At 25.7% G+C, this 27,807-nt stretch overlaps 1 protein-coding gene across 1 annotated transcript in view; it reads right to left on the minus strand.

Moving 5' to 3' along the window:
* LOC114129524 (uncharacterized) overlaps positions 1-27,807 on the minus strand; it is a 67,412-nt gene that overhangs the window by 36,009 nt on the left and 3,596 nt on the right. The window contains exon 2 of the mRNA XM_050208290.1: positions 12,539-13,538. Within this exon, the coding sequence (XP_050064247.1) occupies positions 12,539-13,496 (958 nt within the window). The 5' untranslated portion in view covers positions 13,497-13,538. The remainder of the gene's footprint in view (positions 1-12,538; positions 13,539-27,807) is intronic.

Here is a 27,807-nt window from a genome sequence, read left to right on the forward strand (position 1 = left end):
CTAGGTTGCAAAATCATCGGATATAAATCACCACCTATCAGCATGTCAACGGTACCGGGACGATCAAATTCTGGATCGGCTAGTACTAGGTGTTGATAGCGTGTGCGAACGGTGACAGGAAGTGAACATGTTGGTATTAATCCAGTGATTTGGGATAATATGATAACATTGTCTGCCTTAAAACATGGTTGCTCTGACTGAAGAGGGAAAAAATCACACTGAGTAACTCCTTTAACCTTGGAAACTGGTTGTTGAGAAAGGCCAACCACTTTTACGTGACTTTTGCTACATTTGAGACCGAGTCTGTTGGCACAATCCGCTGTGATAGCTGAAACTTGTGACCCACTATCTAATAAAATTCTGATCTGATGCATAGCACCTGCGTTATCTTGTACCCGAATAACGGCAGTCCCTAATACTACAGTTGTTTGTGTTGATATAGTACCTGCGAATACAGTATTATTTTCAACTGGTTCGGACGTAGTGGCCTGAACAATTGTATTTTCCTTCTGCGTCACCTCACTGTTATTCGTTACACCAAAACTTTCCAGATGTAACAGTGTGTTATGACGACCTTCACATTTCTTGCATGTAAAAACGGTAGTACAAGAGCTAGCATTATGTCCAAGTTTTAAGCATATAAAACATAAACTGTTGTCACTCACAAACTTACGCCGCGCCGTAACTGGTTTGCGCTTAAATGAGAAACAACGATGAATTTGATGTTCATGTTGACAGAATGGACACTTTGATGCAGTAGATGAAGTTGAAATTGTCAATGAAGTTTTGCCAGGAAGCCCACCTTGTGTCTTCTTATTATTACCTTTAAAGGTGTTATCCTGTTTTTCGTTAGTTCCAACTGAGGTTCCAATATTTTCTAAGATTTTGCATCTCTTTTCTACAAATTTTAATAGCATATCTAAACTAGGTACTTCACTTTGTTCGATGCTAGCTTCGAAAAGTCTCCTGGTCTCTGTATCAATTACCCGGGCCCCGATGTGAAACAAGATAAAACCAGCCAAATCTTGAACACCAAGTGCTTTAATAGCCGAGACATTTTCGGTAAATACGTGAACAAATGAAGATAGTGACGACAATGATTCTTTCTTCAAAGGCACAAATGAAAATAGTTTATCAATATGTGCAGAAGCTATTAACCGTTGATTCTCAAATGATTGTTTTAATGCGTCCCAAGCTATGACATAATTATCAGCCGTCAACGGAATGGCTTTCACCACTGCTAGCGCTGGACCGGACAAGCTTAGAATTAAAAAATGATAACGTTGAATGTTGGAAATATCAGGGTTGTCATGAACTAGTGATTGAAACATGTCCCGAAATGATACCCAATCAAGTACATTACCATCAAATTTTGGTAATTCAATTTTTGGGAGCACAACAGGCTGAGCTATTTGTCTTGCACCAGTAGAAACATTATTAGTAGCAACAACATTAACCGAAGCGTTATGGAAGCCAGTAGCAATGAGTTGAATATTTGCACATATCTCTTCCATAGCGTCAGTGACTTCAGAATCAACCGTTTCAAACTCGCCTACATTATCCGAATCAACAAGAGCATTTAATACTGCTTGTTGTGCTAACTCAAATTGATCAGTGAACCGTTTCAATGACAAGTAATGAGCTTCAAACAATGCGCGAAGTTCGACATTCATTTTAGCTTCCTCGCCTATAGTATTTATTTTCTTAATTGACCGTAACGATGCATCCCGCGATGCACGAGCACGAATTAACGACCGTTTATTTTCAACATTGTCCGAGTCTTGACGCTTAGGCCTTCCCATATTAACCGGTTTTTAAGGAATAAAAGAGCAAGCAAGACAAGACGGAGAAATTAATTAATTAAAAATTACATAAAATTATCCGGATCGAAGGTCCAAATGTTTAGTGCGAAATCCGGTTAAAGTTAACACGGTATAACTCAACTAAATTTAAAAAGCTGGATGCTAGGTAATATAGGTATTAAAATAACAACTAGATATTTAAAAACTAGTGGACTGTATTAATAGACATTTTCAAACAATAAAATAATAATAACATATGTATATAACATAAGAGAACTTAAATAACTATGTTAGTCCTAAACAAAATTACATATGCAGTGTAATGATTATAATAATAACAAAATATACAGTATCACGAATATGATAATAATAAGATTGATAAGATTTGATAACAATTGTTATCAACAAACAATATAATATTAAAGAAAGGGGGTAAGATACATCTGACCTGGTCGTCGTATTTATCCCAAAGGCGACCTGTTCACCACTTTCACGTCAGTGGACTCAGCAGATCGGCGCTCGCTCCGAACGGATACCAGTCACAAATCACTACGTATTACCGAAATAGCGGCGAACAAAAAAACAGGCGCTTATGTTCCGGTAACAGGCAACGGCGGACGGCTACGACCCGCGCGACACAACAACGCGACGTAGTATAATATAATAGGGCTACAGACCCGCGCGACCCAACGACGCGGCGTAGTATAATATAATAAGGCTACACACGCGAGACAACGGTATAAGGGCTGCCTTGGGTATAACAGACGGCATTATGCAACGCCTGTACAAAATACCTAGAAGGCAAGCCACACGTGCTACGCGGCACCACAAAAGAAAAGAAAAGGGCGACGGAGAGCCGGAGCACGCACACAACAACGCTACGACAATGGCGACAACAACGTGGTTTTTAACGACCAGTGCCATGACAATTAGGTCTTGGGAGACGCGGGCGCAGGGGGAATCAGTGTCCCCACCGTCTGGCAACACTGACAAATATCTGGTCCGAACAATTATTCTAGTCCATACACCTTCATCTCATAGCTAAGGGTACCTCGTTACGTAGTCAGCCACACACACACTACATCACTACATCAACATCCACAGACTGGCTATAATTTCCATATAAATACTATGAACAAATTTATGAAACAACCATAACATCTAAATCATCTTACTTACAATCTTGTCACATTATTACCAGAACATTGTCAAATATCTAAACTCCAAATTTTTATCTTAAAAGTAGTCTTGCTATAGATGCTCCCTTCTATCACATCACCTCATATTGTTATTTATTTTTTTTTTTTTTACAACATATAATTTTCTCATTTTTTATAAAATACAAATGCTAATTCTTTTCTTATTTTTAAATTAAATATATATACCTGTATGTATATATGCATGTCTAATGCCTATTACTCTGGTAAAAAGTACTATGTTATTTTTTTTTATCAGGATTGTTGTATAAGTTTAAGTACGTTTAAAAATAAATATTTTGATAATTTTATTAATATAATATTGTAAAATAACTTATTTAATGTTTCAAAAATCTCGAATTCTGCAAAACATTTATAAATGCTATTATATAATCTACTTTATAGTAGAATTTGAAATCCATGCAAACAAGTTGTTGGAATTCAGTAAATGTATAAAAATTACAACATCGTATATGTCTTATTACATTATTGCAAGAAATTCTTGAATACTTGAATAGAATAATCTAACTCATTTTTATTTTGAATGAAATTCATTATTAATTTTCGTCGTCATTAGTCTTTGTGAAAATATGTAAATGTCAACTTTAAACATATTTATTATTATACTTCATATATAAATTGGAATTAAGAATAATATGACGTATAAACATGCAAATATGAAAAGAAAAATGAGCACCAAAAGTTAATTTAAGCAACACGGTGATTTAATTAAAACCATTTTTCTTTACGTAGAAAAGAATAAAAAATATTATTTCTAACAAAATAGTCGTCATTAAATTTATAAAATACTAAGAAAACAAGAATATTCTACGAAAAAAATTAAAAATATATTATCCTGGTTATTCGGATTATTGTGGTAAAATATTACGCATCACAATAATAAAATGATTATGTAGGTAGGTACTAAATATTGTAGAATCGATTGGCTAAAATTTGATTTTTGTAGTTGACTTTAAACTCAATATCAAAAAATTGTTATTTTTTCAGTAATTTTAAAATATTCGTTCTAGTTAATACCTGTATTAAAATGCATATAAAATAAATAAATATATTATAATATATTTAATATATTAAAATACATAATGCTGTATTTTTTCGACGACGTAATTTTGTAAATGAAAAAAAAGTGAACCCACTTTAATCAATTGATATAAATACACTAAAAGTTTTTATTATTAAATTAGTTCAGTCGAGTCACTGGAGTGAATAAATTATAGCTTTGATATATTTACACTGAGTTAATACGAAAAGTATGTTTTTAACAAATCATTCCATTTTTAAATGGAATAAGATCTAGGTAAGCATTATACTCATAACTACATACCACGTTGAATTTTATATTATAAATTAATTAATTTTACTGATACACTATTGAACATAATGTTTCACAAATAATGTTAATTGGGTAATAGATAATAATTTTATGTACAAAATATTGACTTTTAAGACACATAAAAGTAATACTTAAAAAACTGTACTTAAATTACTAAAACGAGATTTACTTATAAATACCATTATTGTTACTGGATATAAGTACTTATATTATAATGTAAAATATTAGCTTTTTAGTAAAACAATAAATTAATTTTATTAAATGTATACATAAATTATTATATGGCAGGTATGGCATTGTATACACATACAAACATGAACTAATAATAAATTGATTGTCACTCCATAAATACTATGCAACATTAACAAGTAATAAAATATAAATAAACTTGGTAACTGAATTTTAAATATTATTAAATACAATTAAATATGCCATTGCCAATTTTTTTAACGCGGCTCACTTGATTTATTTATTTTTTTGTTTTTATTTGATATTCATTCTTCATTGACTAGTATATTAATACATTCCAAACTTTTTCAGACAAAATATTTACACCGTATACATTTCCAACGTTTCAATTAGTATTCTTTTAAAAAAATAAATAAATAATACTAAAAAATAAATTGTGTCTCTAGATTCTTCTGTTTCAAGTTATTTAGCCTAATTCAAATCAGTGAGACTTAAAAAACATCAAATAAATAAAATTAATTGTAATAAGATTAATTATTTCTGTAATCAAGAAAGTAAACCGCATCGGCCTGAATTAGCAGTAATTCAAATAAATTCAAATAAATATAACATATTGAATAAAAAACGTGAAACAAAAACCAGTTTTTTATAACCAAAAGATGTAACAATTTTATTTTGTTAAGCTGTAAATATTTTACTAGTATTAAAATATAGTACATAAAATATACAGCTGAAATTATAGACAATATAAATACTGTGTCTACAGAGTCTAAGATCTAGGAATTCGTTACGATTGGAGCACCTCCAAAAATATTGGTCTAGTTCCATTTATTTTATGGACAGGTACTAGGTATGTTAAATGTTTGGTTAGGTGAACCAAAGTTTATAGTTTACTCTCTAGTGTATAGTTGTGTAAGATCAACGAGAGCACTGCCACATCTAACTAACCATAAAATATAAACTATGATCATAACTAAATAAACTACAATATGTAAAATTGTGTGCTTTAATACTTTGTATAGCAAAAGTATAACATGTTTTGCACTACTTTCTATATATGTTTAAACTTTTAAGTCGGATGAAATATTGTATTTAATAACGAAATACATAAATAAGTTTACTTTTTTCAAATATTTATTATTACTACACTTTACTTTTGCAAGTTATTTTTTTTAAAAAATTTTGTTTAAGTTTATTAAATATATAATAATTTAAGAAATCTCTTTAAAAAATGTATGTCGTTTAAAACTTATTCTACTGATTTTAAATTTAAATTACTCTGGATAAGATAAAACTTTGCTACAACAAAACATAATACCATTTGATTGTTTATGTCCAAAACACTAAATGAACATAAAACATGTGTCACATTCAAAAGATGACTTATGTTTATATAAGTACCTGCCTACCTACCTAATAGTTCGAGTATAATAAAGGTATGACATTAATTTTAAATGGTTAAGTATGACAGTATGTTTTACAAATATATTTATTATACTATAAATATGAATGATTAATAATACATATTTAAGAGTAAATAAATTTAATTATAAAAAGTAATAATAATACAATTATTTTGGTGCAACTATGTAAGTGAAATAAAAATAAAATATTATTGCACCGCAACTTTTGTCACTTTCTTTGACTTTTGATGAAAAGTTTAAGTGTCGTCTTCTTTAGTTGTCGAATGAAGATTTTTATGTGTAATAAAGTTTACGATTTTTTATTAGTTCAACAAAAAGGTTTTATACTTAAAATTCACTCTCAAAACTTACAGTCGAAAAATACATGGTTGTGTTTATATAATATTCAACGGTTGAAACATTCATTCAACAGAATTAAATTATAATCAAAGACTTTTGAATGACTATGAAAAAAAAAACATTGAAACGGTTATATGGTTTTTCTGATAATATTATTTATTATTTAATGACACCCTTTCTTATACACCTACATAGCTTACAGTTCAATAATCTCAATGAATAATAATAATATAATTTATGAATTTTCTTTAGTTAATAGTTAAGGACGAACATCATTATAAGTTCCACTCGACTATAATCATATTATTATTAAAGAATTAAAAATTGTGTATAATACTATAATATCAAATAATAATCTTGGAAGACAATTATTGTTCATATTATAGTAAAAAGCAACTAGGAAAATAAATAACTAATGGATAATGAACGAAAGAGATGATTAAAAAATATTTATTTGACTTGTAAAAAAAGTATTAATATTAGAAATTAGTGTTTTTTGTGTAGTATTTATTTTACTACAAAATGTTAATCAAACTTTGTATGTTTATAACTTTTTTTCAACAGCATTGCGATGTAGAAAATTAATTTTAAATTATGCATTTTATTTTAGTTACCAATATTCAATCGTTATGTAAAATAATATCATTAAACATTGAAACGTGAATCAAAATAAACACAATATATTATAAACGAACAATATCATCCAAAAAGCGTATGCGATATTGAAATGAGTTTTATTCCATTTTTTTACAATAATATTAATAAATAGTAAGTTAGTACGATAATTTTAGATTAACATACCTATATTAATAGAACATAATTATTATATTTAAGTAAAATATAATTATTTCATAACTATTTGACGTTATTTAACAACATCAAAAACATAAGTTTAATAATGTATAATTAATGATATAACATTTATTTTTTATTAAATCATCATAGATTATATAAAAATGTAATAGGTGTATAGCTTAATAAAATAAATTGCAATACCCTCATGTTACACCTTACAATTTATTTAGAGTTTCATACAATGTTAACTAATTCTGTTCTCTAAAAGAAAGAAATTGGCGAGAAAATCTTTGAAAATCAGTGCCAAATAACGTATAAAAATGATTGTAAACCACAAAACCTTGAGAAAAAAATATATTGTAGAGTAGACAAAAACAAATTGGCACGGTTACGGTAAAAAGTAAAAACTGACAAGATTTGTTATAGAAAAGCCATTGATTTTTCTGTTATAAAATTAAATTAAAGCCATTTTTTAAACTTCAATGTATAATATATAAATACTATAATATAGTATACATACTATTATATAAATGTATAAATATATTGGTAGGTTTATTGAATTTTATGTACATAATTACCTAAAATTATTGTGATAAAATTAATACCATTAATGCTGATTGATCTTTGTACGTTTTATATTAATATTTAATTTAATCATTTTTACCCTAATTTAATTGTTTATGTAGAATTTACTAATACTAATTATTCTTTGAATATTGTAGATTATATTATAGTTTACTATTTACTAGCAGTACAGACGCCAGTGAAATTGCAAACAAATAAAAAACTGAGAAGTAGGGATAGTGTAGGTTTTGAATAAACTTACTCGTCATTGAGTAAGTATTGAATGTGTTAAAATTGAATTTAATGATAAATCATTGTATACGAACTAATTCTTAATGGAAACAGTCTGTAAGTATATATTTCAAAGGGATTTTTCATTAATTATATATATTACAATTTATTAGTAATTTATTTTTCTATTAGAAATACGGTTGACTAGACTAATTTTAACAAATTATAATATTTTATCATATATTATTTTTATATGAATAACATAAAACAGTGTAAATATGTTTGTTGTATAAATAGCTTAAGATTATCCTAAATATTTTGAAAGTTTCACTGTGTATATTATATATAATAAAATAATAAACATGTTATGGTAAAACGTTTCAAGTATACCAACGATTAATATATTTTTTATTGTAACATAATAAAATCGTTGTTATATGTTTAAATATTCAATGTAATCAGAATATAAACCACAAACGCTTATAAAAAAGAAATTGTGACTATTCAATATTTTTTAATTACAATACCAATAATTTATGAGAAACCTAGTATTATTACTAATTTAAAAAAGGATGGCAGATACAAAAAAATATATAAATTAATTCATGTATCACCTCACTCAAAATCTAAAATAATAAAAGAAATAATTATAACTTCAAACAAATTTAATTTGTATTGTTAATTATAAGATAACATTAGCTCAATATTCCTCCTGTTTTTTGTTTTAACACTCAATTTCTGTGACTAAAATTTATAGTAACATACTAAATCAAAAATAAAAATAAAAAGTTTTAATACTTACAAAATTGTTAATTGATTTAGTTCAATAAACTGTTTACTTTCGTTCAATTTTATATTAAATAGATATGATTCTTTGGCATACTTTTGTAATATGTTTTTATTCAGTTCAACTTTAAACTTTGAGAAGATTTACTTCTTTTATACATTAACTACAATTGCATTTCAAGTTTCAATATTAAAGTTCATATTTACTGAATACATTATTAAAGTTTTTCAAGTACAACCTAGTTTTTATTTATTTCAGTCGAACTACGCATAGCCTATTGTAACTATCTGATACCGCTCGAACTTATTCTATAAAAATCATAGTAGTCAAGTGTTAGAAATGTTTATGTTTTCTACTTAAGCTTTTTTAGTACAAATTTTTAAACGACCTTCTTAAAATTTCTTTAAATCTAATAAATTCTTACACATCATATTACTTATCGTTAATTCGATTTTTAATCTAACTTCTGGAAAAGTCAAAAGTATAATTAACTCATTATATATTTTATAGTTTATACCTAAACTAAATAAATTAAAAAATAACACTAGCTATATTTTATCGGTTTTTGTTTATTATAACATTTGAAATAGAACTTAAAATATGATTTAAGTCATCTAAAACATTTTCTTTAGTAATATAATTACCTTTAAAAAAATTGTTTATTTTACGTAATAGATAGTATTGATTGTATTTATAAACCAAATAATTATATTTTAAAAGCACAAAGATATCTAATTATTCATTTAGTTGTAAATTAGTTTTACTTTGAAATTATAAATACAGAAAGTTGAATTATTTTATAAAAAAAAAAAAACATTTATTATTTATAAACAAGAATACTTTTAACCTTTCTCACTTAAAGATCGATTTTTTTCTAAGTGACCTAAATTGTACATTTTGATTATAACTTTCTAACAAAAATAACATTATAATTGTAAGTATGGAAATTTCAACTTGAATAGGTTGTATTGAATAAACTGTATAAGCTTCACAACTTTTTAAACACAGTATAATAAATTTTTAGAAATCGATAACTATCACGTTCGAATTTAGTTTACTAACATGCTTTTGTGAACGTAATCTAAAAGCAACTATCTATTCAACAATTAATATTTTTTATTTTATATTAAGCAACTAGTAATTAGTGACTAAGAAATACAAGTTTTAAATTGTATAAAATGTTAATACCACATGCCCAACTTGAGGAACTTATACAACAGTAAAATAAATCTTATTCAGATGTCACTAATGCCAGAACAACACTTTAGAAAATACCAACACCAACACCAACATTGAACAAAAAATTGATGAAATTAAAGAACAATTTAATAAAAGAAAATAAAATATAAAATTTAAATATTAGGAATTATAAAATTAGCAAATAATTACGCAATTGATAACTTAAAATGTTAAAAAATAAATAAATAAAAAATATTTTTTAACCGTAAATAATATTTATATTTTAAGTTTCAAATTACCTTACTTAATATCCTTTTATCCTATATAATGATATATTAGTTTATTTAATAAAGTTACGTAATCTTTTAGTATAGCGTTGTGAATAAGGTTTATAAAAAGAAAACAATATTATATATTATAACAGTATTTTCAAATAATCCAAATGTCTTATTGCCAGATAAAATCAATACATTTGAAAATACCTAGCGGAAGCGAAAAACCTCTTCACTCCGCCTTATCAAGCATGACAGTCGTGTCGTAGAAATTATTTATTTTAAAACTTCCTTGAAACTATTCTGATGAATTGATTTTAAAGTCTAGTAAAGTTCAAAATCTTTCATTTTTGTGGTGGATAATAATATATTTAATCTCTAGTAAAAAAAGAATATAACCCGGTCATGTGATTTAATCTAAAGTAATATGTGTATATCACACGTGCTCAGAGATAAACCGTTGAAAATTATTTCCTACGAATAACCGATTAAAACATGGCTATAACGCATTTTCATTGTATTTTGCCATTACTCACTTCCGGTTTCCTTTTAATTTCATTTTAAAGGGGCTTATTATCTAATAAAAAATTTCTTATAAGCTCCCCTAACAGAAACAAGTCGATGCATATAAAATTCAAACATGAAGCCACGTGAACGGATGTCATTGTGGTAAGGACTTCTATTTGAATACACACGTGCCTACTGCCTACCACTCCGGTAAATCGTCCAACCATGAAATGGGCATAATATCAATACAAAACTATCAGATATTATAAACACACAAAATATACCACAATTCTATTTTAAATGCTTTTTATTTGTTTAATTAAATCGAACAAAGAACTATGCTCATTTCATTATAAATATTACCTATTTTAACGTACACATGCTTACTGCAATTACTGGCTCTTGTCAGTATACATAAAATATATTTTTTATAATATTGATTGGTAAACTTGACATACTCTTTATTTCAGATTATTATATTTCTTAAATGTTTGAATTGCTAAATCTTATTAATTGAACATATTTTTCTATGTAGCTAAGAGATATATGTAGACTTCATGTAATATTAAACATTTAAAACTATTTTAAGTTTTTATTTTTTAAATAAAATCCCAGACCTTTTACTTTAAAATTATCATTACCTTATATTTTTTATACTTTTATACCTATCTTATATTCTAAATTTAATGTAATTTAATTTAAAGTTGGTAAAAAAAAATATTTCTTTGTATGGAAAAACAAGAACTTATTATTTCAACATTTAATTAATTTTTTAAAATCAGAATTAAAACCAACAAATCAGCAACTTAAATTTTAACATAAAAAATTTCTCTTGTTAGTTTTGAAAACCTAAGTAGGTATATGTTATTCATTGTTCAATATGAAAAGAAATCTTTACGTATTAAAATATTCAAATTCCTAAAAGTAGATATCAACGTTTATTCATAGGTACCGTACAATTCGCTTAGCGTATATTGCTTATGACGTTGTGGCGTTTGAACTCCTGAATGTTGGATGACTTCAAAATAGATTGTATTCGTAATGAAAATTATACAAAGGAAGTCGTTAAGTATTAAAATATACTATTTATCTAGTCAATTAAAACGGAAATATTTAATTATTATATAGAACAGAAGCCGTGTGTCAAAATAACCATGTCAACTAGAGATATATTTGTGAGTTATGGAGATGCTGGTAGTTGATAGATATAATGATCGAGTCTAATCCCGAATGCTTATAAAAATTAAATTAAATAAAGAACATTAAATTTCTTCAATATTGTATTTATTTTGAATCAAGTAAAAAGCGTATATTACAATACATTTCAATATTACATTACAATATTTGTGAATTATTTTTTCATACAAAAATTATTTATTTTTATCATTACTATTTCTTGCAAAATATTAGAATATTAATCTTTTTTATTTTCAAATTTCAACTAAAATATTTGAATGAAAAGAAAAAAACCTTAAAGGTTTTATTAATATCATCAATCTAATGGTATAATACTAATTATAGACACCCATTTCTATTTATAACGAAAAAATAACTGTGTCATAAAATATATCGTATGTGATGAATATTATATGTACTCTAATTACGTATAATTTCAATTATAATGTATATTTAATTATTAGTTTAGTTACTTCCTAACTTTGCCAAACAATAGTTTTTATTAGATTGATTTGAAATAAAATCGTTTTTTTTATATTTTTTTATATTATAGGGTCAAATTTCAATGAAAAAACTAGGGTTGCTAAAGATCCACTATTTTTTTTTTCATGATGTTATCTTATGGTTGTGGATACATGATTCTATTAAAATACATGAAACAATTTGAGAGTACTAAGCACTCCTTAGCCCCCCAAATTACGCATACATTGTTTTATAACTTACCTGGTTCAGTTGAATTCCTGGTTGACTTTAACTGTGGATCAAAATGGACGCACGACACCGAACCTATGCTTCCTCTTGGCGTTCTTCCCAGAGATGCTGATTCGGCCATCGGTATACTGCTTCTAGCTGAGCGACTCATATTATATGCACCTTCTGATACTACACTACCTCGAGGACTTTTTCCGGGATCTGGTATCAAGCTACCTCTAGGACTCCGATTGGTATCTGGTGTTACTGCCAAACTACCCCTAGGACTTCGATTTAAATCGTAAGCAATACTTCCTCTAGGTGATCGACTTGAGTCTGGCACCAAACTGTTTTTTGGACTTCTAGACGGATCTAAGCCGGCAGTACTTGATCTTGGACTTCGGTTGAAACTCTCCACGTCTAATCGCAGTCCAGACCGTAATTCCGAATAATCATCCTCTGGCACCATACTACCTCTCGGACTTCTAGGACTTCTTGGATCTGGATGCTCACATGTTAAACTATGCCTAGGACTCCGGTTGATATCAACTTCAAGTCTTGAAGGACTAGACCGTGTATATGAGTCTTGTTGCTCATCTGGTAATAATCGTGGAGGTTTTCGATGATCTGATGGTACCAAACTTGTTCGGGGACTCCTTGACATATCTGGAACCAAACTATTTCTAGGGCTCTTATCAATATATTGTACTTTAGATTCAGATACAAAACTCGGTCTGGGACTTCGTTTATATGTATATTCAAAAAACTCCTCCTCCGGTGATACTCTAGTTCTTTGCCGCATTTCAAATCCATCAGAAGGTGATGTAGCTGCTATACTAGCTCTTCTATGTTGTGGTGACTGCTGAGTTTGTTGCCTTCCTCCTTCTGCGAGTCTCGTTGACTGACATTCCAAATTAAACGCCACACTAGTTCGGCGTGAGTCATTGTTAGCGGAACGCCGCTTCCTTGATGATGGAGATCTCTGAAGCATTATGGCATCTACACCGTTCAAATAAGGTGCACAATACGTGACCTAATTTCAAACAAAAATAAACAGACTAAGATTAGTATTTTATCATGGTATAAAAATAAATATAAAATTTGTTTAAAAAGCTAGGTTTGGTGATTAGTGATTATTAATTATATAAATTATAACATAAAAATGCAAAAGTGTCATCTGAAACATGCATACAAACTTAAAAAAAAAATTTAGTCAAAAATATGTTGCTCTTATTTACAATGATAAATTAATTAATTCCAGTATTTATATAGTCTTGTGGTTACAAATATCAAAAATTTATATAATATAATATATATATAAATCTATTTAAACTATGTATAGGTATTAATAATAAAAGGATATCATAATTAATGGATATCGAAAAATAATCATTTATAAGGTATATTCACCATTAAAAAGTTACATTTTTTGTTCCTGTGGTATAAATCTAATATTGTAGTAAAAGGTTTCTACCTATTTAAAGCAGAAATGAATTAGCTTTACATTCAATATATTTATAAATTATTCATATTGTACAATAATAAAATATGATGATATTTCTAAGAGTACCTAATTATTATTATTTTTTATAAATTATATTAATTTGTTTGTGTGATAGTAGCATAAATCCAAATTTGAATCAACACAATTAACATGATACACATCGGAAATGAACTATTTTTAATACATTACATATTTAATCTTTAGGTACTTAAAAAAAGAACAATTTTCAAAGTTGTAGATATAAAAAAAAAAATTATATTAAAAATTATAGAGAAAACCAATTGCTACAACTCTTGTGTTATACTTTCAATCGATTAGAAATTGTATTTAGTCTCGAATGAGATTTATTTTTATTTTTTCATTGGTATTCCTAAGTGTAAGGAAAACTTCCAAAAAATTAAAGAAATGTATATTATTCCTTTAAATAAAACAGAATTTGTATCTAAACTTTAAAATACAAATTAAACTCGATTGCCAACCATACTTTTTTATAACTCAAAAAGTTTCTGCAGAACAAATAATTCATTTTTAAACGTACATTTTTGATTTTGCTCGGGATCTAAAATAATAGAAACTTAAATTATCTGGATTATTAAACTATCAAGCTTAAAGTTTTATAAATTGTTTATCATTATTTATAACCATATCTATATAGCTAATGTATTTTTATTGTATGAGTTTTTTTAAGTGTCTTTTAAAAGTTTAGTATTTGTTACCTTAATATGAAGCTTTAAAAAAAAATTAACTAGCTTATGAATTATTTATCAAAATTTTAAAATCAAGAAAATTGTTGTACTAAAATAATATTGACCGTATAATACAATATTGAGTAAAACTTAAATTTAATAATAACTCTGAACAACTCGCTCCAGTAATAAGTACCTATACAGAAGGTGTTAATTTACTCAAATTAATGATATTAGTGGCAATCAAAAGCTGTCATGAGCAGAAATGACCTGTTTATCCTCTTCAATAATTTTTATTAAAAACAGTCATTAAAAAACCAAAAACTTTAAATATGTTATGTGTTAATAATAGTGTTGTATGTATGCATTGTATAATATACATATATTATTATGTATATAAGTATTTTTCGTACATTGTACTCCAATTTATAACTTAAGTATAAAATTTGATGACATTTAAAACTTTTTCATAGGCATGTTATACATTAAATTAATCAATAGAAATTAAAACATCAAACTATATTATATTTTCGTGTTATTTTTTTATAACATAATATCCATCTTATATTATTCTATGGACTATATAATATAATATTATGTTATATAGATTTCTGTTAAATACTCTACTTGTACCTCTATACATTGGATGTAAAATGCCTATCATCTGAAAATGTATAGAATTATATAATACATTTAAAATTAAAATGAATAATTTTCTGAGTTTATCTGTAAATGTTATTACTTATATTTTTAATGATTTTTATACTAGGATTATTTTATGCATAGAACTAAATGTTGTTTGCTATTTATCCTACAACTAAAAGTGCATGAATTAATCATTTAATATAATACAATATACTGATATTAATTTTATTTATGTTTATAAAGAGGTCAAAAGTCCAACACTTTATTTCATTAATTTTTCATTTTATTGTGTCACTTCCCTGCTGTTAAACAAATTGCAGTGTCATCCAGTATACTACATTATTGAATAAAAGTTACTAGCACTAGATCATCGACATATTCATAGAAAAAGATTAAATCCTTAACATATTTTTTTTTCAATATCAGTCGAATCTCTATAAAAAAAAAATAATAATATTGATTTCACCTAAAATAATTAAACATTTTCCATGTTTGCTATAAAAAGATGAAGATTATAAAAAAAAATGTTAAGGCTATTCAAAATTCTTATTATAAATAATATAACTATAACTCATGAAATAGATATAAACATTTTACAAAATAATAAAAATGTATTTATTACAATAAATTCAAATGTTGTATATTACACTAATTCAATTTTTTTCACTAACTAATTCATATCTATACAATGCGTTAATAGTAAAGCTAGATTTATAAAATATTTTTTTTTTAAATTTATTAAATGAACATTATATATTATTATGTATTCAAAATAAAGATGTACCGAAACACTTTTTGGACTAAATAAAAGAACACTTTTAACGCTTAGAGATACGCATATTATAATATAGAATATAGATCATTGTTAGAAAATTATATAATTAATTATGTTTGATATCTGTGTACCTTTCTTAGTGTTTCTTCATTAATCAACCATTTATCTTATATACTATCTAAATTTATATTTTATTTCCTTTCCATTTCTCTGGTCTCTTTCATCCCCATCATCATACCTAACTCATCACCATTACCACATACCTCCCTTGTCACCCCTCTCATTCTTGTTCCTACTAATGTCATGTATTCGTATTCGTGTTATACACCAAACATACAAACACACACACACGCGCATTTAAGTTAAATACAGAGAAGCAACGACGCCCCTGTATGGCAATGACGGTTATGACGGCCGTAAGAAAATCATGTCGAAACGTTAATTAAAACGACAATACGCGGCCACCACTAATGTTAAATTTGACCCCGCTTTGCACCTCGTCACATGTTAACGCCAATGTTGATTTAACACCGTTTCCTACATTGATTACCCGTCAAACAACTATTTTGTTTTCTGATAGATGTTTAGTGCGCAATTATGGAAATGTTCAGTACTATGATTGGTACATTAACATTTTAGCAATAAATGACCACAACGATCATTGTTACAATCACCTTATATTTATATTTATTTGGATATAATACGAAGTAAAGGTTGACAATTAAGACGACATTTATGTGTATTGCCTCCGTTTTTCATGTGTAAAACTTGGAAAATTTGTGTTCAGCAGTTCCAATTGTATGCTGTTAGTTTTAATATTAGTATATATATAAATTGACGTGTCATCAGACTTAAAAGTAAAAACACTATTTATTTTATGTAGGTATCAAAATATTAGTATCAATGTGACATACTACAATTTAAAAATATTTTAATCTAATAGGAAAATTTAAAAATCGTAAAAATATATTATTTTCTTACCTTAAATTCCAAAATTAATCAATGCACTTAAATATTAAAACCAAGAACATAAATACAAGTTTACTAAGCTGTACATTTGTAACATGAAGACACCACATGTTGAGACATGAAATCCTCCTAATTGAATTATGCATTATGTATAAAAATATCTATGTACGTATAACGTATATAGGTATATATATATATATGTATATAATATATTAAAAATCAAATTTCGTATACAATGACATCAATGTTCACAGTACATTGAAAAAATACATCACATAAACTGAATAAACGAAATCAATATTATAACAATATATACATCATAATATTTAAATTTTCTTTCATATCAAATTTCATCTTAATTATGTTAACTTATAAGTAAATATTTCTAATAGTATTTTGTGTACATAAATGAAATACTCTATTAAATTAAAATTATTTTTTAAATCCAGTTATGAGCTAATGAGCTAAGTAATAATACAAATACGTGTATTTATGTGCAAATATTGGGTATTCAAATATAAATATTTATTCAATTCAACAATGTATAAATAAAATATTTTTAAATAAATATATTATATATTTTAGTATAAAAGCAATTATATGTTATACTTTTATGTTGAATCTTTACAACTTATAATTTAACCTTAGTCATAATTTTTGCGATAAAATGTTAAGTAGATGTTATGATTTTTATTTAATCAAAAATGTGAAAAAATTATTATTCTATTATTCAAGCTAAAAAAACAATACCATGAATAAAAAAAAATTATACATTTCGGCGCATTTCGCTATACATAAACCATTTTCCTGTTTCCGACATTAGCTAGAAACAATAATAAACCTTACCCCTCAAAAATAATAGGTAACTAAAACGACTGATGGATGAAAATTCAATAAATTTTACCATATAGTAATCACAGAATAAATTTCAGAAATCTAATGAACTTGTTTATACTTAAATAAACATGTGCCTTAACTAAACAATAGACATTTTCTGACACAATTTACAAAAGTTACTTCTAATATATCATGTACGCTAAAAACACTATAGACTACCAAAGTTTATATAATCACTTCTAAAACCAACGATATAGAAGATTTCTCAATAGTGTTTACCAATAAAATACTACTTGTATTAACAGCCGGCAATGCAGACCATAGTGTTGTTGAGAAACATAAAATATAAAATATTCATTGACTCACAGAATACTCTCAATAAAGAATTAATTTGCAATAATTTTATTCTGTATGATATTGCAACAAAAATCAAATGAACAGAAATGAATAACATCGAAACTAAACAATTTTATTATTTATGTAGATTCACAGATACACGGATATTAAAAGCAATTAAATAACTAGAACAACTAACAATGGAAAAATGTTATCAATCATCATATGATGATATCAAAATGTATAAAAACCTATATGTTAAGTAAATGACAGTAGAAAACTTTAGAGAAAACCAAACATAATATTAAATCAGATTATAAGAGGCAAGAGCTATCACTTGATGGAGAAAATCGATTTTTAAACAAAATTTAAAAATAAATGTAAATTAAAAGTGTAACTAATAGCCGTATACTAACTATCATAAGTTATAATTATTATTAACTATCAACAAAAAGAATAAAAATATTATCATTGAACATTCAACTAATAAATATATCAGTTCTTATTAACAAATACAGACACCTATTATTGAATACCATGTACTCCTTCTATCTGTGTTATATCTCATGCCCGTTTTAAAAAATATATAACAGGCTATAATTAAAATCATCAAATGTTTTTGACAGTTGATTTAACAATCATACAATATGCAATATTGTTTTACTCTTTGTAGGAATACAAATTAAAATTTTCATTCTCATAAATATTAATCATGTTATGCAAATATATATAGATACGATTATTTCATATTTAGTAGCCAATAATATAATTTATTAATACAAAAGTCATATGAAATTATAAAATAATTGTTATTCATTATTATTAATTAATAATTTAATTTTGATTCATTTTAAAGTTTATTTAAACTATTTTATATATATAATTTCAAAATATTATTTTAAAGGTCTGAATTATTCAGTTTGTATTTCTATTTTTCATATAATAGTTAGGTAATCAAAAAATACAAATTTTCATGAAACGCCAGAAGTTTAAAGACTTAATAGCTCGTGTTAATTAAACATGTTTTATTTAGTCTCAACATGATTAGGCAATATGCATAGTTTTTGTGAATTTCGTTGTTTTTACAGTTGTTTTGTTTTATGGCATAATCATATCCCCTAAATCTCCCATTATCATATTCAATTGCTTATTCGTTCATACTTAATAGGTTATCCTAAGCAATAGACTCTTTCACTTGACATTAACATATTATTATGTTTTAAATATTTAAGAATGATTAACAACTACCTCTATAGAAAAAAGTTACGAAAATCAATTTTGACTTTAGATAGATTTTTTCCAATTCTATATCGTTTTTGTTAATTATAATCAGTAATCACTATGTATGTATGACGTATGAACTATAATATTATGGTCATAAATCATAAGTATAAAACTATACATTTTTTCCATAAATACGAATAAATTAAGTCTTAAGTGATCACTGATTACGTAAAACAACTCTTTTATCATGCGTACATACATACATACATAACTCTATACTCCAATTTAAACCGCATTACTACAAAATCTCATTCAATGTTTTTTAAAATAGCTAGTTACTTATAAAACTACTAATAAAAATAGGTACATAGCTAATATAAAATATATAGCTAACTATATAATATTGTTGAATTTTACTGCTGATTTTTTATAATTGTCTATAATAAACACCTATCTAAATACAATAATAATAATTATACATAAATTGTTAATAAAAAGAGAACTAGTTTTTATTACGATCATCTAGTATTTACTATTTATTATTAGAATTAAAATTGTATCGTTAATAATTAATATATACGTTTGTAATTATATATATAATATATAACCTTCTAATTTTTACACTAAATTTATATACATTCTATAAAATCAATCTTTGCATCAATAAACATTTGATTGTTTTCTAATCAATATTAAATACTACTCCAACACATTGTATAAACCCATTTATAGAAACGTTTCAACTATTTTTGAAACTTTCAACCTTAACAACACTCAAAAACAATCAACATTTTGAAATCGCATAAATTTAATGACTTATTGAGTATATATAATATGTGTGTGTGTGTTAATTTATAATGATTAATTTACTAAAAATAAATAACCAACGGTAAATTGGTAACTATATTACAACAAAAGTTATTACAAAACACGAACGAAACAAAAATATAAAATAATATATTTCCTATAGCGTAAAAGTATCTAAATGACTTTAACACATTTTTTAAAACATCATTTTTAATCCACGAAACTAACAAATATATTTTTAAAACGAAAAACTTATTTTAAACAGTACTAATAAGCACCTTCGTTGTTTTAAAAAATATTTTGATGGTAAAAATCTAAAGCACCTACCTCAAAATATTTTTACAAAATCATTTTAACCCAGCGTATTTCTTTTCGTTCAATATAAATATTACTGATACATTTTTTTAGCGCCTAACTAAATAATTTGATAAATCCATTCAAGCGTTTTTTGGCAATCAGTTGTGTAAAAAAAATAAATGTTTACAGAAGTTATAAATCAATGTTTTTTTTTTTTTTTATTTTAGACTTTTAAAGGCGATGGTATCTTTGAATAAAACATCTGAATCAAAGATTCAGAATCAGTTGAAACAGAAACATATGACAAAATTTTCACCTTATATACATACGTATATGATGCATTAGCATTACCCTTGCACACCACTATTCACATAAATAATGATATAATGATAATGATATTCACTCTGTTTTATTCATTCTATTAAAAACATAATTGAGTCAACTTTTACCAACAATAACAACATAATATAACACGATAGTTATTGTATACTTCTAAATTCTTTATTATAATTAATATAGGTAGATATCTTATTTTTAAACAAAAAGATCTTTACATTATGACATTTCACATTTTATTAATTTTATATATTTAATCATAAATTTAATAATAAAGGACTTTTATAATTACCAATTTTTTAGAAGTAATACGACTATTCAGTTTATTCATATAGTATATTTTATTAAAATATCAGAAAAATGTCTGTAAATTAAATAACAATATTTTATAGTAGTTAGAATGACATAATGTATAATAGGTATATTAAAACGTTAAGTTGTCAAAACTAAAATCATAAAATGTATCAAATTATAATATATAATCAGAATTTGGGAAGTATAAGCATAATACAATGTAGTTGAATTCACCAAGCATTATCACCCTCGTGTTTAGATTATGGGTTATAAATACTTAAAAATGTGTTTTCAAAAAACATCTCTTATACATTTTGTTTACAAAAGAATTAAAAAGTTTAGAGCAAAGACATGTCCATTTTTTAAGAGAATTTAAAAATAAAATTTTAACGAAAATTTGTCATAATCACAAATTTCTATATATATATATTGATATGGGTTGACAGCCATCTTCACTAAGAATTATTTTTCATAAAAAACAATTATTTATTATTGAATTCAAATTTAACACATCAATTACAATTTAGAAGGCCTACTCGATGACGATAGTACACATCTTAAAATATGTAATAACTAATCAACATCACGGGTCGCATTTAATAAAATTCTGATTTAAGGAATTTTTATGTATACCTTATTTTCAAATACTTATATTTTTTATGCAATTATTCTTAGTACATAAAATTAATTAACTTAAAAAAATGAGAGTAAGCGTACTTTATGATCACCCTGTAAAATATGTACAGTACCTACCTATAACAATATAACAGTATAAAGAACAATTGATGTAAACCTTGTGATACAATTCACGCGTGCAGATATAATGTATACAAATCAAATGGGACTATGGAGTATGGACTCCTTAGTTTTACCCTTTATATAACATAATATTGTTTAAATGTATACACGACACTGTATGAATATTTTTTTATGTTAATAAGCCAGGACATAATTAATTCACCGCACGATTTTTCTTTATAAACATTGAGCAAGTATACAATATATACATTTAAGTAAAAATCATGAACTTTTACCAAAAAAAAAAATAAAAATAACATTTTCATCATGCAAATTTAATAATAAAAATAAAATATATATGATTAGCTTAATAGTGGAAAATATAATATACCTAACACACAATAATAAGTTGTTTTTACTTGTTTTTAAATACCTATATTATAATAAAACGAAAAAAAATAATGAAATTGCAATTATATATTATATTGGTATATATTAATCAACATGTTGAGCCAAAATCATATTACAATAATAAATCATAAAATAAATACATTCTTCAAAGTTAAATACCTAATAAATCCAGTAATTTTAATAACATTAATTTTACAATGTTTTGTTCAATTTTAATTTATTAATCCCAAAAATGATAAAATACCTATACTAAGTACCTACTCAGAACTAAATTCATTATAAATAATTCATTTTATTTACTGCATAAATATTAAACAACATATTATGTAAACATTAAATATAGGTAGGTTAAAAATAATAATGACGAATACACCTTATATAAATATTAGTATTTTATGATCTACCTATAAAAATCAGTAAACAAAAAATAAATAAAAGTCAACCGTTAGTGTCATTAATGAATGACTGCTCACATCAAAGTTGATTTCGAAAATATTATGTAATCTATATATCGATATATCAGGTATAAGCTCAATTAAACTATTAAAGTAATTAATTAATATTAATATGTATTTCAATATAGTACTACAATGTAATGTAGTAAAGATAAAGTACATTTTCAAAAATAGTTTTACAGACATTTTTATTAATTTTAGGTTGTTTACTTCTTATCGTGTTTTTTTTAATAATATCACGGGGTTCAGAAATGTTGATTTGATACATATTTTTAATGAGTTCAAATCTAAAGAATTTATTATAATTAAGTTTAAACATAAAATATTGACTGGACATTTTACAAAGGTATACCTAACAATTTTACAAACTCTCTTATTTATTTTATCATAGCTTTTGATATTTGTATAAATAATATAAACCACTATTTTGCATCAAATTCCAAGGTGAATAATAAATGATACGTATGCCCGAACCTACCTGGCAACTGTTTCTTATCTTACTTATTAAACATTATTATGCATTAATGCTTAAATTAATAATCTATGAAAATTTCGAGTCTCCAGACCTAGAGTTTTGGATAATTACTTATATCATAATTATTAATTATTGTATGGGTGGTTATTAAAAAATATTCAATGTAGTCAAATTTACAACACCATAACCTTTTGACTTAATAAACGTTTAAAAATTAACTGCATAATTTTTAAAATAAAAATAAATGAATAATTTGTAGAATAAATGAATATCCACTAATATTATTTTTAACTTTCAAGTGAAAAATAATGTTAAATATAATGAATCTATATACCTGCCTAATATTAAATAAATTATCAGAAAATACAGTTGGGTATAACATTGATTAATTATACAAGTGCCTACTTTTATTTAATCAACGGGTATAATATAATAATAACAATTATGAAGGGTTAGTACATAATCCTGAAATTTACAAAGATAATTTAATTAGGTAAATAAGATCCGGTATTTCGAGCTATTTTTTTACCTTCATATTGTTGTTCATATCTTATAAACTATGGGTGTCAAGATTTAAAAAAATTATAAGTTGAAAATTAGTATTAGTATTAATTAAAATTAGTAACATAAATATAATTGTGTTAAGTTTTTAACCATTCATGCTTGATAAATAATAATAATATATAATATATAATTATTTACATATTAGTTATTACCTCATTAATATTGATAGTTTTTATAAACCGTAAGAAAATTAATGGAATAGCTTAATTAACTTATTTGAATTAACTATATATATTTAACAGTTACATATATAAGAATATACATATAAACTTAATCTATGACAATAAGATGCATTAAGAATGAAAAACAATAAAACAAAACTTAACAAGATCAGTTTATGAGGACAATATATTTCGACGAATTTTCGTATTAATGAACAAAATTGTTAATTTTTTTAAAGATCCACGTCTTCATTCCTATCATGGAATGCAGTATTACTAGATCATTCAAACAATTCTAAAATAATATTTTTGACCTCGAAAACGTTTTTAATCGCCACAGTACTGAAAATGATATTTCTGCACTCTGCAGTAGGTACAAGAAAAAACCGGGTTAATCACTATAATTTTGATAAGATTATTCATTTTTGAAAACTTATTACATGAACACTTCAATTTTAAAACATCTATAAGTGTCATTAATTTTAATTTGTTTTGACTTCAAAAAATTGGATATTGTGCGTGTAAACAATATGAACGCTACATATTAATATTTAATAAATTAAGTTCATTGTACATTTACATTATAGATCATTTCTTTACACTATACAAAATCAATAATAAGAATTACAGCAATTCGATAAAATTGGACCCACGATTGGAGTCTGGAGATAGTACTATCTTCAATTTTAGTTGGACGATCTCCATACCACAATTCGTTGTTCAACCAAAAATGATGTAAATCTACAACTGTGTTAATATTATGTTAACTAGTATAATAAGCACTATCTTGGATTTGGTAGTAACTTTTAAATATCTTTAAAATGCAGTACCTAACGTCTTAGACTTAACCACGGACGTATTGTACGTTTACATTTATTCCTTAAATTAAAAAAAAAATGTTTTAATTAGTTTGTTTTTCGAAAGAGTAAGAAAAAATGTACTAACTATTAACCATATTTAATAATACATTTTATGGGGTGCTCAGCACCTTAAAAAAATATCGATCGGTACCTGAGCTAGTACTAGTATTTATGGTGATTATACATAATAAAATACTATATAAAGAATATAGATACCTAGTTACTAATAACATTACTCAAACACAATCATAGTATTGTATTATAAAAATTGTGTACGATTATAATCCTATCAGTACAGTAAAGAAACCGGTAAAGCAATATATTCAGTATGATAATTAAGTAACGTGGTCTGCGTGTTCCATTCCGGCATAAAAATCCCCGAAGACTTATTAGTTTAGGTACATGTTATATATGACGGTAGTTAAGGTAAATTTCGTTACCGTCTGTTAAACATAAGTAGAAATGAAATTATTTTCTTCCATAAAATGTTTACTTTTTATAATTATAAACTCACGTTCCTTATAATTATTACTGCTCAGTACTATAACAATTATATCCAGACACGCTTATAGTTGTTCAAATACTTCAGTTACAATATTGTACTACAAAACTTTTTAGGTAGATATTTATTTTCATAAAATTTTCAAATCTGTATATTTATAAACATTTTCTGTAAAAATTGTCATATCACAGGTATGTAGGTACTTGTAATTTTTTAAAAAGCATTACTTTCAAATCATTAAAAATTAAATCGTTTTAATACTGACCAATATAACATAATAAAATAAATATCACGGAATACATGAACATTGCTCACGAAAAATGAAATGCCCGTAAATTTACCCTGTCTTAAAAATCTGTTAAATTTAAACTTAACATATTTTTAACAGTCATTTTAATGGTTTATAAAAGTTTAAGCTTAAATTTTTAATTTATGCAATGATTACATTGTAATTTGTAACTAATAGCAACTCTATACAAACAAAAAAAATATTTGTTTTTCTGAATGTAAAAAAAAAATTATTTTCTAAATTTGATACAGAATTTTTTACCTTCAGAGTACTTATTATTATTTTAATAGTATTTTTACAGAACAATTCGAAATTAAGTAATACTAGGTGTGTGTATAAAAATTAATTAAATATACCTTAGTTTGGCGAATCCAAAAATAAATATTGTTATGGTTTTCCAGTACATCTATAATATATATAAGAAGTTAAAACGACTCGGGACTACAATCGTTTCTATAAAATAACCAATTGGTCTTTGATAATCGAGGGTTAAGAGTAAAAAATATATCAATCTATATGCTCATGGTGCAAAATACAAACAAAATGAAGAATGTCAAAGAATCGCACGAAAAAGTTTACTCAGTGTATATCATATATATTAATTCCGTTGTGTATATGTGTGTGTGTGTATTTGTGTGTACTATATAATACTTATAAACCTATGATATACGTTTTTTCCAACCTTCGAAATCGAGTCCTAAATGACGCCACACATCAATAATACAACGCGCTCACATCGTCCACGTAACTTCACTATAGAGACCTAGCTGCAGCAAGAACTGTCATATATTATATTGCCAATAATAGTGTCAGAAACTCACAAGATTTTATTATTATCCTCTGAGGTCTTTGTTCGGGGAAAACACATAAACTATAAGAGCATTCGATGCATTTCAAGTTACCACTGATAAATTGTATTTTACCACATATTTTTCCACATGACAATGAGTATTGCTCTCCACTGCACATTTGCATTCACTAGCATTGCAATATTTTTATTTTGACAATTTTAGCAAATTGTTAAGGAAATAAATATTACTGCTATCTTAGAAAATATATTGGTTTACTCTATTATAAAAAACTCAAAATCAATTATACAATGTTCTCGTTTAGGTCTTTCGTTACGTTAAACAAATCTTGAAATTATTACTCTATACAAGTTACACATTATCTCACTTCCTACTACTTCATGTAGCCTTTTTTTTTTTATGGTAAATTGTTCTATTTTGGACCAAGTACTATTTTTATTGTGGTTTATATGACTACGAAAAAATATAATAATGAATATAAAAAATAATAAAAACAAAAATAGTTGTTGAAAATCGAATATATTGTTTGTTCTATTTCGTTCCCGGATAAATTATTTACATTTACCCGCGAAGACGCTTCACAGCTATATTTATGATCAATTCGTATTAACGTGTTTAATCACTGGATGTATAATTTAAACCTGGTGTATATAAATGATTTGTCACGAGTATGGCGAGAGATACTACATAAAAGCAGATAGCAAATCTTGATATTGTGACGTCGGCGTCGTATTTAAGATTGCTACATCCGCAATGATACATCGCAGTAAATCTCCACAAGAACTTATGATAAACAAACGCTTGTTAACAACTTTCGTTTAACTCGACTATACTCGTTATATAGTTTGTAAGGAATTACAATTTAATATATTGTCTAATTAGTGTAAACTGTAAAGGCCATTAGTTTTAGAAAATCTAAGTCATACCGTATGATATTTTACATCGACCCAGATAATAAATATTCTTATACTTTTATTAATTCATTGTAATACGTACTACAGCAATAGTATCCATACATACGCGTCCACATAATATTTTATTATGTACATACATATTTTAATCCTGTAGATATTCGTTCGTCTTGCAAGGTTTGTTAGAAAATCTGATTTATTTTGTTCAAAACCGGCCACATCAAATAAAATATATGAGGGCGGCATAATTTCAATTTCATTTTAGAGAGCTATTAAAAAAAACGTAGGTATATCTGATATAGAAACAAAACATTAGCCCCTCCATTGTTTTTCAAATTAAAATACCTTTTTATTTATTAGTTAGTTGAAACAACATCTAATACAAGAGTTACAGAGTAGACCTCTGAAGTGGTTGTT

The sequence above is a fragment of the Aphis gossypii genome, chromosome 1, assembly GCF_020184175.1.
Source record: "Aphis gossypii isolate Hap1 chromosome 1, ASM2018417v2, whole genome shotgun sequence".
NCBI lineage: Eukaryota > Metazoa > Arthropoda > Insecta > Hemiptera > Aphididae > Aphis > Aphis gossypii.